Genomic DNA, 16,328 nt, shown 5'->3' on the forward strand with positions numbered 1-16,328 from the left:
TCTCTCTCTCTCTCGTTGGCTTCTCGACGCTCTCGTTCTCTCCGAAGTGCCAGCTACCCCCTCGCCGCTCTCTCGCGACCCGGGTGAGCCGCGCGCCGCGCGCGCCTCTCTCTCAGTCTCTCGCGCAAAGCGGTGCCGCAGCGACGCGACGTTACAAGCTCGGCAGAGCTTGCGGCTGATCCAGGTTCTCTCCTCTTGTCGGCGTCGCTCGTTCGCACCTTCTGTTTTCCGTCACTCGCACCTCCATCGTCCGTTTCTGTCTTGCTTGAAGGGGGATCGCGCTTCCGTTCCGTGAATTCCGCGGAAACACGAGCACGACACACGGAAGAGAAACGTGCGACGGCACTAGATCTCCCGCGCGCGGAAGGAACGAGAGAGAAGGAAGGGAGAGAGAGAAAGAGAGAGAAGCGTTCTACTATTTTCGAGACGCCGCGAGGTCTTGCCAAAACGTGCCCTCCTCGACCCGCGCGGACGGCGAGAATCGCGGCCGGAAGGTCGCGGCGGTAGCCCGCATTTCCGCTCGGATCGGGTCCGAACCTGGGATCGCCAATCGATCCGTCGAGTAGCGCGATCGCGGTTATCCGGAGCTCGTTGCCGACCGTAAACCCTTTCTGTTCGGTTTGAACATCCCGCGATGTCCCGACGATCAACGATAAAAGGAGATCTGAATATTGTGATAATCTAGAGTTATTCTCTTAGATTTGCCTCGAGAGTAGTTCTGGTTTAATCCGATCGACGATAGTTTTTGGTTAATTAATCTCACGCCTGGAGTAAAGCCGTTGTTTAATATCGTTGGAGACAACCGGATCGCCACGGACTGAAGCGGGAAATTGGATGGTCGGCCGTGATCCCGAGACGACCGACGCGTTTCTTGCCATTAACGGAACCATCATCGACGTACCACGTCTCTGGGCTTTTTCTGGTGATCATCGTACGTCCCGACGATATCTCGCGGTCGCTTTTACGAGCGAGACTCGGGGGTATTTCAGGCGATAACAGCCGGACAACCGACGAAAAGAGACTGAGGAAGGAAACATCTATCATCCGTGGATCTTCGCGCTCTGCAGATCGACGAACAACTTTCGGATCGCTAAAACGCACGCGGACGGTCGATCGTACCCCGCGAAATCACTTCAGGCACTCGAGATAACATTGGTATCGGAGAAGAAGAAGAGAATTACGAGGAATACGTGAGCCAGTCGCGCGGGTAAATACGAAGAATCGAGTCGATCGATGTGATGCGACTAGGGGGGAACAAGTAAAAGTTCAGCTGAATGAAAACGACCGGTGGGAGGAAGCGGGGACGGATGAGCGATGTGCATGGCGATCAATAGTCATTGAGTACGAACGGGACGTTGTTTCGTCGATTAAAAAGACGTAGAGAAAAAGTAAAGAGAGTGAGAGAGAAAGAAAGAGAGCACTGAGAAAAGATGCGAGTCGCGGCTGATCGATGGCTATCGAAAGCGGCTCGTGATCGGCGCGTCGTCGCCGAGAATGGAGGATAAATTTATCCGCGTCGCGAGGAGGAATGCGGCAGAAGCGTGGAGGAAGAGTGGCGCGAGCACCGCGGAACGCCGCAGTCGCATTTCCGGTTTAAATTTAACGCGATGATACGTACGCTTTCGCAATTAGCGGCTATGGAAACTGCCGAATTTAACTGGAGGTTCGTTGGACCGAGAGAGAGAAAGAGAGAGAGTTATCCTTAGTCGTCTGGCTTGTCTATGTGCGAATCGCGAGATCGATAATTATCCGCTTTCCGCCTTTTCGTTGCAATCAGCATTTTTGTCGAGTCTCGCTACGCGTCGTTTTCCCGTGAGCTTTAATTATGCAGTTAACGAAGATTTCGTCGGCTACGTAAAGAACGATCGTAATCTGTGCTAGCTGTAATCGGCGATAATGGTCCCCGCACGCTGATTAGATCGCGAATTAGACGTTACCTAATGGAGAGAGAGCGATAAATAATATTCTGTGCGATGGTCAACAACTGCGAGAGCATGCCGATGCCTGCGTTATCACTCGTGCAAAACACGCTCATTTCGTTCATGCGCGAAATATTTATCACGTTATTTACACAGCTATTACATCGGCAATTTGCCAGATATTGGAGCATCCACCCACACGGTCGGGTTATTAATTCTAGAAACGCGGGGGTGGGAAAACATCGTGCATTAACTAGCGGTAATTATGCCCGAAGTGACATTTGTTCATTTCACGGGACAGTTAACTTCGTAACGCGATTAAACGTCACGGGTAAAGCTGCTTCCGTAATAACATCTCGTTATACGCACGATGATGATGCGTAATAACTTATAACCCACCGATGAATACTTTCCTATCTGCCGCGTGTATTGCCGTACGCGCATTATTATGGAAGCGGCTCCATCATTTAATAATCCAATAACGTCGCGCGAATAAATGACTCATGATGTAACGCTGACCTATAGAAGCTCGTGATTCACAGCTCAACGTTTATACCTTTGCTACGTAATAATTATCTCTTTGCATGAAGAGATACGACGACAACGTGACACTTCTCTTCTATCTAAATAACAAACGGTTCTCTCCTCTGTAGATTCCTACGTAATAATCGCAAAATTTTGCCCATTTATTCTTTCAACGGGTAACATATGCCGTAGCAGTAACGAAATTATTTAACAATGGCGTGACTACTTTCGGAACATTTGTGCGATAAATTGTAAAAATATACGGCGTCGCTGTCGCATCCGCGCGATATATTAACGGGGGGTATTTGCCACCTGGAAAAAATCTGGAATTCTCGGGAAACTTTTTTGTCGGAACGGTCCCCGCGCGAAAACTTGCTTTTGTTTCGCGAGTAGGAGAACTACATTTTTCAACGCGAAAGCGCTACGTAAGTTTTGTGTCGTGAGATAAGTTTGTTTTAACCGATCCCTTTAACATTTAAGTGTTAATATTTTTCTTCGTTTACGGTCTTACTTTTTTTATTAGACTTCTTGAAAGTTTTATGCCAATTTTATGAGTGTTCTTCCGCCCTTTTCAATACTTTCTCAGATCCGAGATACCTCGAGTAATTTTTTCCTCATGATTTTACAAATAGAAAAGAAGAACCGGGCACCTTTATCCCTGCCGGATAAAATTCGTATAAGTATTTAACTCCCGCCTGAAAATTTTAACGAAAAATGTCTGAAGGATCGGAGAATTCCAGGGAATTGGTTTTCAAGGTTGAGCAGATATCCCAGATTAGATTCTGCGAATCGAATAAGAGTGACCGATTGAAAGAATGATTAAGCTCGCGCGGTACGAATTTATTCCTCGCGCGCGCTTATTTTCTTTTTTGTATCCCGAAGAGGGATAGAGGCGAAGCTTAATATTCAAATTATGGGCAAAAATTATTAAATTCGAGCGAACGTTTACGTTGTCCGCAATGAGAGCGTTACGAGCGTTGTTGTGTCTGCTTACAGAATATACGATGTCGGAAAGTGGACGTGCAGTGATCTGGCACCTAGTATCAGCCCCTCGTGCTGCACGCCACCCGAAAGATTCACATACTAACTGCTAGTCGCACCCGCGCGTGTGTATGTTGAAACCCCCACCAGTTGCAGGGTGTACTGCACTGTAACCCCATGACTACATTTAACACATGGCTCGCCTGGAGAGTAAGTGTCTCTTTCACAAGTGTCCTCGACATTCTCGCGGAGAGTCTTTCGTCTCGCTTTATTTCCGCGTCCGACATCGCGGAAAACGGTTCACACGTATACACATACATTTATACAGAGAAGGGACGGGACGGTAGGGTCGCGTGAGAGCACGTCGGAAATGAGAGGAATCTCATCGTTCATTAATGCTAGAGATTGATAAATTCTGCTGTAGAAATATCACCTGCTCTTAATTAAACTGCTTCTAGTTACGCGCTCGGACGACGATTACAAATTGCTTATTCTGCACTTTTTTTATTTAAGAGCATTAATGTAGAGAATTATTAGATCATAAAACACGAAGAAGCGATAAGTAAAACGTATTGACCTGTCGGAACAATCGGATGTCTCTTTCACTGCAAATTCTTCGATCGACTTGAAATCGATTTTTTCTCAGCAAAAATGCACCAAGCATCTATAATTTTATGATCAACAGTTAAGTATGAAAAAGAAATGAATGACGCAATTGTATTTTTTAATTAGTTTCGCGTTTTCTTTCATAATCATATTTTAATTTAAAGCTCAGCCACAAATATATACTGTACTGTTAAATATTGGAGAATGAAATTTAAAATCAGTACTTTGAGTTAAATAACATTTTGTTATTTTTAACTATCATGTATGTGGATATTATTTTAACACAAAACTATTATTTTAGCTCCACTGGTTAATTTTAATTAAATTAACATTATTTTAGTTAAATTAACGACATGTTGAGTAGGAGTAATGACGACCTATAAGAATAGTTAAAAATGACTCAAATTGAACATAATTTAACATTACGAATTTAACCGTGTGCAATTTAAAAAAATATCGAAAGATTGAAAGGCAATCTAGCCTTCTCTAGCTTTTAGCAATGACTTGACATTTTTGTTGAGAATAGGTCGTTTCCAAATCGGCCAAGAAAACTGGGACTGGGACGGGAGAGCAATGTAATCGCGATTTACGTGCGCTTGATGATTCCAGTACCGAGCATAGTGGTGTATAAAGGAAGCAGGTCGCAGGACCGACCTGAGAGTCTCACGGTGGTGGTGCGAGGAGGAATGCCCTCACTGCCGTCCTCCAGGCAAGGCCTCGCCGTAAGTGGCTCCGGTGGTGGTGCACCTCACCAGGACGCCTCGGAGTCGGATATGATAGACGGGAATGCCAACCCCAACGTCGGCAGCACCCCCGCACCGAACTCACTCCACCGTCCCGCGTCACTCTGCCCGCCGCCCGACAAATCGGACACTGAAAGCAAGAACTTTCGCAATCGGGTATGTGTTCCATTACTCATTGTCGCCCCATTTCGCTCGCCCTCGTTAGAAACTTCAAGGTACATTTGGAAGGAGTCGTGTGTCAAGCTAGCGATCGTTCAGAAGATATGCAGATGTTGAAGTTGATGTTCTTATAAATGTTTCGTATAAGTTAACATAAAAAAAATATATTAATTTTCTTTTTATTTACGTCGGTGATGTGAATATCGAATTGCAAACGCGAATTGAAAGTGCTACATCGACGAATCGATATTACGACTCGCCGAACGTGCGTAAAGGATTCTCGATGTTGCAGACGAACACGAAACTGAAGCTATTAGTCAGAAGCCATGCCATGAGAGAATCGACGTCCCCACCGCGGGAACCGCACGGCAACGGTCCACCGTCGCCGCACAGTCCGCAATCGGCGGATGGCGAGAAGAAGATCGTTTGTAGCCTCTCGCCCAACTCCACCGGTGCCAAGCTCAACAATAACGAGTCCATGTACAACAGCAATCTTTGTTCCGCTCAACCTCCCAAGCAAATGCGCAACACAGCGACCTCGCCGACCTGTCGGACACCGTCGCGAAATGGTAAGCGCAATTTTTCCTTTTCTCCCTCCGCTGTGCTTCAAAGGTAAAAAAATTTTAACCCTGAAACTTTGCCGCGCAGGTCAATCTAGTCCCTCTCAGGTACACTCACCAAAGAGCATCACTTCTCCGACCAATAGCAATAAATTGGAGAACCATCGCTCCAAATTCGCTAGCGCGAATATCATTGAGAAATGCAATAACTGTGTGAAGAACAATCAGAATGAACGGCCAGGTCTACTACAGACTCCGATATCACCCACCAGATCCGGCCAAGCGTTGCAACATTCGCCAAAGAGCACCAATCTTGCTCCGTGCGGTCAGAATAATCAGCACAGATCCGAGCAACGAAGGCCGAACACGTTGAACATCTGTAACAATCAGTGTTCGGCACAATGCGGCAACACGCTGTCAGTTAGCAGGCCCGGATCTAGGCACAAGCTGAGACATCAGAATTCGTCTCAGGGCAGTTACGACAGCGCGTCACCATGCCTCTCGCGCGGTACGTTGCTCAAACAATGCGCTCTTCACCTTTTTCCTTAATCCATTTCCATTATACAAGCTTACAGTACACGTATTGATCGGAATCCATGAAAGATTCAGCATGTCTCAATATATATAGTAATCATTTTCATAATTTGTTGTCTTAAATATCTTTTTCAACCTCATAATGATGGTGATATTCCAGTCGAATCTGATATTTCAATGTTTTTTTCTCAATTAGAAATTTTTCGTAATTGACTCCAATTCTTCCCCACCTTCACAGATTTTTCTTCAATATGTGTCAATAATCTCCTATCTCCAAACTCAAATAACCTTGGCCTGTTTATATTTTTGAAACTTGTAATCTCCAATTTGTGAAGGAATAACAGTGAAATAATTTTATTTAAATATGCGGGATTGTGGGACCGGGAATCGAACCCGGATCTCTTGCTCGACAAACAACTGTTTTGTTATCGAGGTATCCTACATTTCTAAACAATCACGCGTGAAATTCTGTTTTCGATTCTTATATCACGGTCTGTTATACCAAGTTCTATATTTATTTGCAGACAGTAGCACGGAGCTGTACACGGACAGCACCGGGATAGATCTCGAACAGTTCATTGCGGAGACTATAAATCGCAATCAGAAAGATCGCACAGTGTTGTTGAAGATTGAGAAGGATTTAATCGAGTTCGCGAAGGATCGACAGAAGGTCTCTCACAAGTTCCCGAACATGTCGTCGTACAACAGGATGCTAGTGCATCGAGTGGCAGCTTACTTCGGGATGGAGCACAACGTGGATCAGTCGGGTCTGAGCGTCATCGTCACGCGGACGAAGAACATGCGAATACCGGACACTCGCTTCAAGGAGCACATCAGGGACGATCTGATTCTATCGGAGGAGCCACGAAGAAGCATCCTGAAACGGGATTCGAGCTCGTTCGAGGATAGCTTCAATTTCAAATCGCCTGACAGACTGTCGGGCGATTGCTGCCGGCGCAGCAAGAGCTTCGAAGAGCGGGAGGAGGAATACGAGCGCGCAAGACGGAGGATATTCAAGGACAGCAGCGGCGAGAGCAGCGAAGTCACGTCTTGGCCGTGGTCCTCGACGGAAAGCTCGGATGCCTCGGCAAGATTTCGCTTGCTACACCCGGATCACCTAGTCAGGTAAATCGCATCTGGATCTTCTAATGATTACCGCGCGTGACAACAATTATAATATTTAATATTATATATATATATATATAATTATTTTATATAATTATATTATATAAAAAATTATATTTATATATAATTATATTATATAATTATTTTTTATATAATATATTATATAAAATATTAATCGTGCCCCTTCCCCCCCCCGATACTATCATTGCCTTAGAATACAGTTTATTTATGCATTTGCAGGCCAAATCGATTACTGAAGGGCGAATCCTTTGACGGAAGGGATTCGTTCCGCGGCGCGGTGTTGCGCCCGTCCGTTTCTAAGTCATTCAGTTTCGGTGGATACACCAAAGGCATGCTGTCGAGGGGGGACAGTGTCACGTCCACACATAGCGCGGGAGCTCGCCTCATGAAGCAAGGTAGTTATTATTTATAATTCTACACGATGTTGTGATCAAAATCGCAATAAAAATATTTTAATGCAGTATGCTGTATAGCAATATTTTGCTGCATTATTGTGCCTTTGCTCTCTTTATCCTAATATCACGTTGAAAATGTGTCGTAGATTCGGGGGCGAGTATGTGTTCACGCTTGAGCCCGAGCCGCTCGAGCAGTGGCTACAAATCGCAGAGTCAGCGCAGCGATGCAACGATATCACCATCTCTGTCACCCTCCCCCGTGCCGGCTCCCATGACGTGCAGCCACACTCAAGTATCTAGTCAGGATTTAGTCTCGCCGGAGTCGGGCGGCGGCCAGACGGTCATGTGGGCAGTCACCAGTTTGTCCAGCGTGCCACCTGGTAGCATAATAATAAACCCGCAGACCAATCAGCCATATACGAATCCGGATGGCACGATTTACCGCTACGACCCGGACAATCCGCCAAAATTCTTCACTATGGAGAACGAGAATAGCAGCGCGACGCTATCCGCAGCTAACAAGCAGCAGCAGCAACAGCATCATCATCATCATCATCATCAGCAGCAGCAGCAGCATCAGCACCAACACACGGAATTGCCTTCCGAGCCGTCCAGAACGACGAATGGCAACTACAAAAACGACGGCAGAAAACAGAGATCGCCACAATCGAGGATCAACGTTACGGGGGCGACTTCCGGGGCCCAAGTAACGAACACAGCGACATCGCCGAGCCTGCCATTCACTCCGCCGCCACCGCCACCACCTCCACCTCCTCCTACTTCTGCCCCGCAAAATCTACCTATTCCGCAACAGCAGCAAGCGCATCAACAGCAAGCGCATCAACAGCAAGCGCACCAACAGCAAGCGCACCAACTGCAAGCGCAGCAACAGCAATCGCAGCCGCAGCCGCAGCAACAGCAGCAGACGCAGCCGCAGCAAAGTCTAGTCAAATCGTCACCGACACTACCGATGTTTAGTCATACTAACCAAACAGCTCAACAACCGTACGCGACCTACGTACCTACCTCAGAACCGTATAATCAGGGTGTCTATCCGCCCCCCATGGGGCAACCGACTGTGATGATGGCGCCTCATCCGACTCAGGGTCAAGCGAGCATGCAAAACGGTGGTCAGGGGGACGTTGTCTTCAACCAGAATCAGGTCTACACTAATTACGCGGTACCTATGCACCAAGGACCAATACCACAGTCAGGGGTAAGTGTATCGGGGAAGTAAGAACTCTCTTGTAATAATGTTAAATCGACCGAGAATGTCAACATATCTAAATAAGTTAAACTCGCCGGCCAAAGGTAACAGATAAACATCAAACGTGCTACCTTAATACGCAAACTTAACTTTATCTCTCACTTTATTTTACCTAATCTGTTCTAATCTAATAAAATATCATGTTTCATCAAATTAGATTTTATATCTATTCAAGCGTTTCTCTATACCTCCGACTAACAATTTTAATAATCTAATTTAATTAATCTATCTAATTTAATAATTATCTGTGCAAGTGATTCATCATGATATAAACAATCGTATAATCGAATAAACTTGTAAAAAGTGTCATATAGTCGCTTCTCAAATAATTCAATTATAATGATGTAACCGATGTTTTCAGGATATGGCCGAGTTGTCCGGATATTTCTTGGGGATGAACATTTACGATCAACGTGGTAGTGGGGACAGCCACCCCACGCCTCCGCATTCCACGTATCCGCCACCGCCGCCCTCCGCGAATCAGACTGTGCAGAACGTGCAGTCGATACAGCCGAATTATTGGCAGCCGCCGCCGAATCAAATACCGGTATGAAAGAAGAACATATCACGCGGTTCGCACTCTCCAATTGCTGTTTGTACGTTTCTGAAAAATGACTCCTTTTAGCCCCAACAGACCATGTACTTCGTGCCTCCTCCTGGAACGGCAATCTCCGTCGGTCAGAATCCGGGGGACAGGCAGCAGCTACATCAGCAGCAAAGGTTTTCAACGAATTACTCGTTCAACGCGCAAACGATGACTCCTCCGAGCCAAGCAAGTTGTACGTTGTATCGAACGCGAACTTTATATTAACGTCTTTTTGTTTTTCTCTGCAATATATCTGTCAATAATTAACGTTGCATGTTTCAGCTAATTACGTCGGCAGTTACCCGGTACCTTTCAATTCGGTGCCGGCGGTGACTCCGACGCCTGGCGACTATACGTATCAACCTCCGGTCCAAATGGTTCCTACGTACTATCCGCCGGGGCAGCCAGCGATGCAACCGCCGCCTGTGATGTACAGAGTACCCACGCCACCGAACACGCCGACGTCTAGTCAGGTAAAGTTTAAATAATAAAAGGCTGCGTCAATATATAAAATTATATAATATTAAAAAGCTAATGTAGTGCATGTGATGTAATTAATAGATACCTGGTATGCCGTTGATGTACGTCAACTCGAACAGCTACGCAGCTCCAACAATGGTGACTGGTGGAGCGTTCGGACACCAGGTCACCCACAACGGCACGTCTCCGGCGCCGCCTAGTGCATACATGACGCCCACGCTGGTTTCCAATTTCGTCTTTAGACAAAACGTTCCTGTGAGAATGCGATAGTAACGACCATCGTCGACTATTTGTTACGTTACGGGATAACAGAAAATGTTTTTTTTTTTTTTAATAGGTCGTTCCCAACGTGCGGGCGACAACGCCAGGTAACTCCCAAAGAGCTAGTCGGTCTCCAACTCCAGCGCACGAGTTCTTTGGAGGTGGGAGCGGGGATCGAAGCGCACAATCTCAACCACGTTACCCACTGCCAATGTATCAGGGTGTCCATATCGTGCAAGGTGATACTTATAAATGCAACGTATGCTAAATCGTATTTTAAACGATCGTTGAAATATCGTTAAACGCTGCAGGGGACATGAGATTGATGCATCCAGGCGTACCACCCAACCCCCGGTTGCAGTATGCACCAGTATCATCACCGCCTGTTGTTCAAGGTTGCCCGCGGCCGTACAGGCCGCCTTCGTCTAACACCTCGGGGGCCGGCACGCCGACTTCCTTCGATGGTAGAAATCAGAAAATTCGCAAACAGAGGTAATCTTGGATCTTTCGTGATTTCTGTGTGTTCTTGATAAACATTATTTTCTGTTTCTCGGTGAATTTATACGCTCGTACAATTGATTTCAGGTCCAAAGTAACATCTTTGCCACCGAGCGGCGCACGACCCAATTTCTATCAGGCACCTTCCATGTCATCGCTCTCATCAAACGTACCCAAAGACATCAGAGAAGGTATGAAAAGAAAAGTTGGCAACAAGCATAGAGAGAAAGAGAGAGGGAGAGAGAGAAATTCGATGTTCGCGCTCAGTACGTTGCTTAAGATTTAGTTATTTTCTGCTTTCATTTTGCTTACGAAGGATAAAGTATATAAACACGATTTTGACACATTCTTGTCTCCCTTTAAAAGCGAAACCTGTGGAAGACAGTATGATATAAGGTACAGAACTTAAGTATAAAATACTACACAGAACACAGTGTCTTTTTTGTACGATAGAGGCTTCTTGACGTGCGTTGATTCATCTTTATTGGTATTTGTCGTTTTTTCGGTTTTTTACGATAACGTGCTTGAAAGTGATTCCTACTTCCATAGATTTAAGTGACTGTCTCTCGAGCCAATTACGGTCCTCTAGAGCTCTTATTGTTACGGTTAACGTTTTGCCATAAATATAAATTCGTTTGAAGGTTGTGCGAAAAACTAAAAGCTAAAAGCTTTCTTACGGAAGAAAGTAGGAGAGATATCTTTTCATTGCACATGTATTTTATTGTTGCACCGTACGCTTAAACAGCAAAGCGCACGGGATAATATTCTGGACTGGTAAGGAAACGTTCAGAACTGTTTTCGCATAACGATGTTAATTCTTTTTTCTTTCTTTCTTTTTTGTAAAAATGCATATTTCTCGAAAATTGAGGAGAAACGGTTCTGAAATGTTTCCTTGTAGACATTTCGTCATGATGACATTGAATGTGTTCTTTGCCACTTTTTTTCTAACTTTTTTTACATTACACCTACCGTACATTTTTTTCATGCTTATTATCGCACTCGAATCGACAAGATACAGATAATATCACGTCAACTATGACCACGCATGGCTGCAATTCGTTGTATGAATCATTCTTTCTTAGGAAACATATTTTGCTTTTATGTATGAAGCTTCTTTTAATCAATTACAGTTGACATATCTATAGATTCTTTGCTTTAATGACATCCATTTATTTGCTTCAAACTAACTCACTCGTATTACATGTCGGGGGGGAATAATGACTTCTATTCCGTCCTCAAAGATGACGTTTCTTTCCAGGAACGGTGAAGGTGACCATCACCCGTCGGAATCAGGTATTTTGAGCAAATGGATCGGCAGGAACATCGCTAATAATGCGAGTCACAGTCTCGATTATGAACAGCACTCGAGATTGGCAGCTTACTTTACTGTTCAGAGAGACACGTATTCCTAACATGCCATATTAATTATTACCTTGAATATCTATTTAAAGAGAAGCAAGAGAGACGTTATTAGAAGAATACACGCGTGCACGCGTACATTTTCTCAAGTGAGAAAAAGACTAGCATACTGTTATGCGAATTGGTTTTTTTTTCGGAGGAAAGCAGGGGATGACGCAAAAGATGAAGTTTAACCCTTACTCGAGAGACTTTCAATCGCACTGAATTCACAGTACAACTGAATCACCATGACAATGCAAGAGCGCGAGACGAGGAGAAGAAGGACAAACCGTGGTCACGAGTATGTGCCCAGACGTAAGAAACGAGCGGATCAATGGTGCACCGAATAGAGAGAGTTACTGGACAAAATTTTAATTACTATTACAATATTATTGTACGTGTGTGTGTATATATATATGCATATGTGTGTATGTGTGTGTGTATATACATACATATACATATGTAATACTTGAAGATATTTTAACTGCGGTTTTACAGATACTATATGAATGTGAGATTTACTTTTAAGGAGCATTATTGTTAAGGTCAAATAAACACACGAATTTCTCGAGGTGGTCGCCGCGGTGATTTCCGACCGCCGGGAGAACATGTATGACGATTAAACTAATGTGCGGCGAAAAACGAAAAAAAAAAAAGAAAGAGTAAACTTTTACTGAGTACGTTTACAAGGCGCGCGAGTCTTTCGGCATAGCGTTAGTGGCGATCCAAAAAGGACGTTCCATTGTCTATCTTATCCGCTAATTTTGATACACTCGCTGCCATCGCATCGGTCAACGAATGTTGCGTTAACGTCGCTGCCCATTCCGAGTCCATTTTTTGAACGAGTTGTCTGCTACCTCAGCGTAATATCTATGAAAATTCTAAAAGTTGGCCGCGCGTTGACGATGCCAGCCCTTACGCTTTCCTCTAACACGTATTTATTGTACGTGAATAACGAGAACATCTTACACTCTTCGCAAAAACGTTTACATAAAATTTCTACAAGCGTGTACTCTCTCTCTCTCTCTCTCTCTCTCTCTCTCTCTCTCTCTCTCTCTCTCTCTCTCTCTCTCTCTTATTTTCTTGTATCTTTAAAGTTTCTATTGTGTTTTACAAAACGCTATACATGTATCGACTTTGCAAGGGAAAACAAAATGATAATCACCCCGAAAAGATACGAAATCTAACATTTTAAACTTTCGCGACATTCTACGATGTTCAACTAGTTATGTCTCTAATCAGTCACAATTCACGGTTAAGTGTGGTGTCATTGACTATAAATATGTAAACGTATTCAGTACATAATCTTTATGTATAGTTTGAAGCAGTAGTTAGTAGCGTGAAGCCATCACAGCCTCTGAATTCACCATCCGCGCTTTGTACTTGCAGAGAAAGAAGGTCCGAAACTACCGTACTCTTACTTTTGCAATAATAGATAATTTCTCTTGCGTTTGACACCGATCACGGATCACTGTCGGCGATTTCGTCTGTTTTGTAATCATTCTTCAGTCTCGAAAGTTCGGAATAAGTTAAGTTGTTCTTTTGTATCACTATGATTCGTCTTTCAGTATGCGAGCACGCTTCATGATTTTTGCGGAAAAATCTCTTTATTATTTTCGCGCGCGCACGTGTGCATGTGTGTGAATGTGTGTATGAGTGTATGCGTGTGTGTCATGTGTGATTATATGTATGTTGTACATAGAGTACATCTGTTGCATATGTGATATTTTATATATAAATATATATATACATAAATTGTATAAATTTATGTTTTATTAACATTTGATATTATATATATATAAAATCACAAGCTCCAGATGTATTTACACGTATATATATACATTACATACATATATATAGATATATATCACACGACAGATGTTATTTTTCTCGCACACTCGTTCCAACGAAATAGAGACATACGCGATATATATGTATACGTATATGCGATACATATGTACTATACCGATAAGGGGTGATGGTGACACGCGGTCGCGGTAATTAATAACGTCTCCGTCTGTGAAAAACTAGGCGGTGCGGCGCGGGCCGGTCTCGCGCGACTAGACTATTACGCACTCTCGCAAAAACAAGTAGAGTAGTCGCCAAAAGAAAAAGTAGCAATCGATCGTTAATCGTTACCTCGTAGTGTAGATCGCGATCGCGAGGGATGCCCGCGTTGCTCCGCGACACACAAAGAAAACCAAGTGGAATCCATCCAGAAGCTTCGCTTACGGTGATTGTACTTCAGAAACGTAGGTGAAGGTGTGCCTATCTCTTTATGACGTTTCAAATAATGCGAGAAAGAGCATGCGATATAAATGTTATTTAGCCGTTAAACGCGAAACGTGTGACCGCTACTTTTTCTTCGTGAAAAAATGTGACAAAAGTTTTAATCTTGTTATAGGCTGAGAAGAAAAAAAAAGACGAGACTCGAGCGGATGTAAAAAGATGTAGGCACCAAGACGCACTTCGATTCGTAAAGAGATGGGCGCACAACCATAGTATTAAACTGTACCTAATGTCGTCGTAGTGAGTTAAAGAAAAAAAAACAGAAGCATAATTATACCTATTAAGCAGAAAAGCAGTTCACGCATCTCTTTAAGATAATGATGACGGTAGGGGTAAGAGGAGATACAACGTTGAAAGAAAACTCATCGACCGTCGAACGCGGGATCGTCATCAAATAATCGTCCGACACGTCGCGGCACCATATATTTCGTAGGCGTATTTAATTCATGTGATCTACCGAGTATCTTTAACGCGCGAGGGACCGGTGGAGGCATGGAGGAGAGAGGAGAAACGAAAGGAGGAATTGTGTCAGGGTGCGGACAACGTCGTGTGGGACGTTACATTCGTCGAGGCTGCGGCTTCTCTCCTTTCCGATGGAGTTCGGCGAACCAAAAAAAGTCACGTAACGATCGAGCGAACGATGCCGCGTTTACTCGTCTCCTCGTTTCGTTTTAACGCTTTACCGCGAATGTATTCGATAAACCTGTTTGGCGTCGCGTCATCGCACTCGAAATTTTTTATTTCAAAGAATTTATTCTTATTTAAAGAATGTCTGCATGAGATTATTATCATTGTATTTATATTTGAATTTATTTCGTTATGCTGGATGTGACGAAAGAGATATTTTCGCGACTATCTTCAAGTTCGTCGCATCGCATTTTTACTGTCGACGTGTATTATTCTCAAGGAACATTCATCTCAGATTTTTATCTGAAAAGAGGGATTGAGTTACCGCATACACAGCAGGTGTGACGAACCTTTCATTATCACCGCTCTCGAGTGACTTTTGTAATTTCCCCTTCGCGCATTCTAGAGATTCAACGAAGAGACGGGGAAAAAAAAAAGAGAAACGCGGACAGTCCCAGGACTCAGGTCAACCTCCCAATCGCGCACCGATTACGAACAATTCTTAAAGAGGACGGGTAATATAAGCTTGCGAGACCTCACACATTCGTTTCCTACTATTTTTGTAATGCGACGTAAGATGATTGACAACGGCGAGCAATAAATCGGTGGAAGACAGGAAGAGAGCAGAAGGAACGATCGCGATCTAAATGAAAGGGTTTACACGCGAGCTGTAATATTTCTCTCTCTCTCTCTCTCTCTCTCTCTCTCTCTCTCTCTCTCTCTCTCTCTTTCTCTCTCTCTTTCTCTCTCCTGACCGTTTGGCGGAGTCCTTCCGTTGATTTGAGCGATTGTCGGTCATCGGGCATGCATAACACAATGCGTACAAGTATTCAGGAAGAGATATAAATATATAATTTATATTTATTACAAAGTTAGAATCTCCGATGAAAAAAACGAACGGATATTTCGGACATGTCCACCGATTTTTTTTCGGCTGCATGGGGAGAGCTACAAGCGCGTTGAACTACGTGTAATCTTAATTAAGAGGACGGGATAAAGAGAAGTTGAGGAGAGGATGGTTAACGAGGAGAGGAAAAGATCGACCTGAATTATCTGTGTATAAATATAATTTAGGGTAACGAGAGGGGCAACGAGAGAAGGGAAAAGGCGAAGCAATTGACAATTCTGTGGCGTTAATAAAAAAGAGCTATATTATACTCATCCGAAATGCACAACATCATAGAGAGCCGGAAAGAAATTTGATATAGAAGTCATGTCAGTCTAATTATATTTCTTGTTATATTATATACATATATATATTATATATATATTATATCATATTTTCCAAAAACGAATTATATATATATATAATTCAATAAAAAAAGAAGACACTCTCGTTTGATAATTTGCCAGC

The 16,328-nt window shown here is 43.8% G+C and overlaps 1 protein-coding gene across 4 annotated transcripts; it reads left to right on the plus strand.

Annotated features, from left to right (window-relative positions):
- Window positions 1-106: 106 nt before the first annotated feature.
- Window positions 107-15,417, plus strand: LOC143898113 (uncharacterized). 4 transcript variants are annotated; one of them, XR_013257097.1, is made up of 17 exons: window positions 107-1,663; window positions 3,441-3,635; window positions 4,641-4,930; window positions 5,226-5,502; window positions 5,582-6,001; window positions 6,552-7,152; window positions 7,393-7,568; window positions 7,715-8,784; window positions 9,197-9,382; window positions 9,461-9,614; window positions 9,704-9,894; window positions 9,983-10,156; window positions 10,239-10,401; window positions 10,474-10,654; window positions 10,748-10,851; window positions 11,027-11,147; window positions 11,919-15,417. XR_013257097.1 is itself a non-coding variant. In XM_077407318.1 (17 exons), exons 2-16 carry the CDS (start codon window positions 3,620-3,622, stop codon window positions 11,053-11,055), a joined length of 4,032 nt encoding a protein of 1,343 aa, XP_077263444.1. In that variant the 5' UTR covers window positions 108-1,663; window positions 3,441-3,619; the 3' UTR covers window position 11,056; window positions 11,919-15,417. The 4 variants fall into 4 exon arrangements, 3 of the variants coding, with proteins under 3 accessions (XP_077263443.1, XP_077263444.1, XP_077263442.1); XM_077407318.1 differs by having other exon boundaries at window positions 108-1,663; window positions 11,027-11,056; XM_077407317.1 differs by lacking the exon at window positions 11,027-11,147 and having other exon boundaries at window positions 9,470-9,614.
- The last annotated feature ends 911 nt before the right edge of the window (window positions 15,418-16,328 follow it).

This window comes from Temnothorax americanus, unplaced genomic scaffold (genome assembly GCF_048541705.1).
Source record: "Temnothorax americanus isolate GAGA-0224 unplaced genomic scaffold, ASM4854170v1 Scaffold22, whole genome shotgun sequence".
NCBI classification, from domain to species: domain Eukaryota; kingdom Metazoa; phylum Arthropoda; class Insecta; order Hymenoptera; family Formicidae; genus Temnothorax; species Temnothorax americanus.

Excerpts from the sequence above, each read along its gene's own strand:
- LOC143898113 (XM_077407316.1), top strand. Across the intron at positions 9,615-9,703 it reads TCCTCCGAGCCAAGCAAGTT|CTAATTACGTCGGCAGTTAC; the intron begins GTACGTTGTATC and ends TGCATGTTTCAG. Across the intron at positions 9,895-9,982 it reads ACACGCCGACGTCTAGTCAG|ATACCTGGTATGCCGTTGAT; the intron begins GTAAAGTTTAAA and ends TGTAATTAATAG.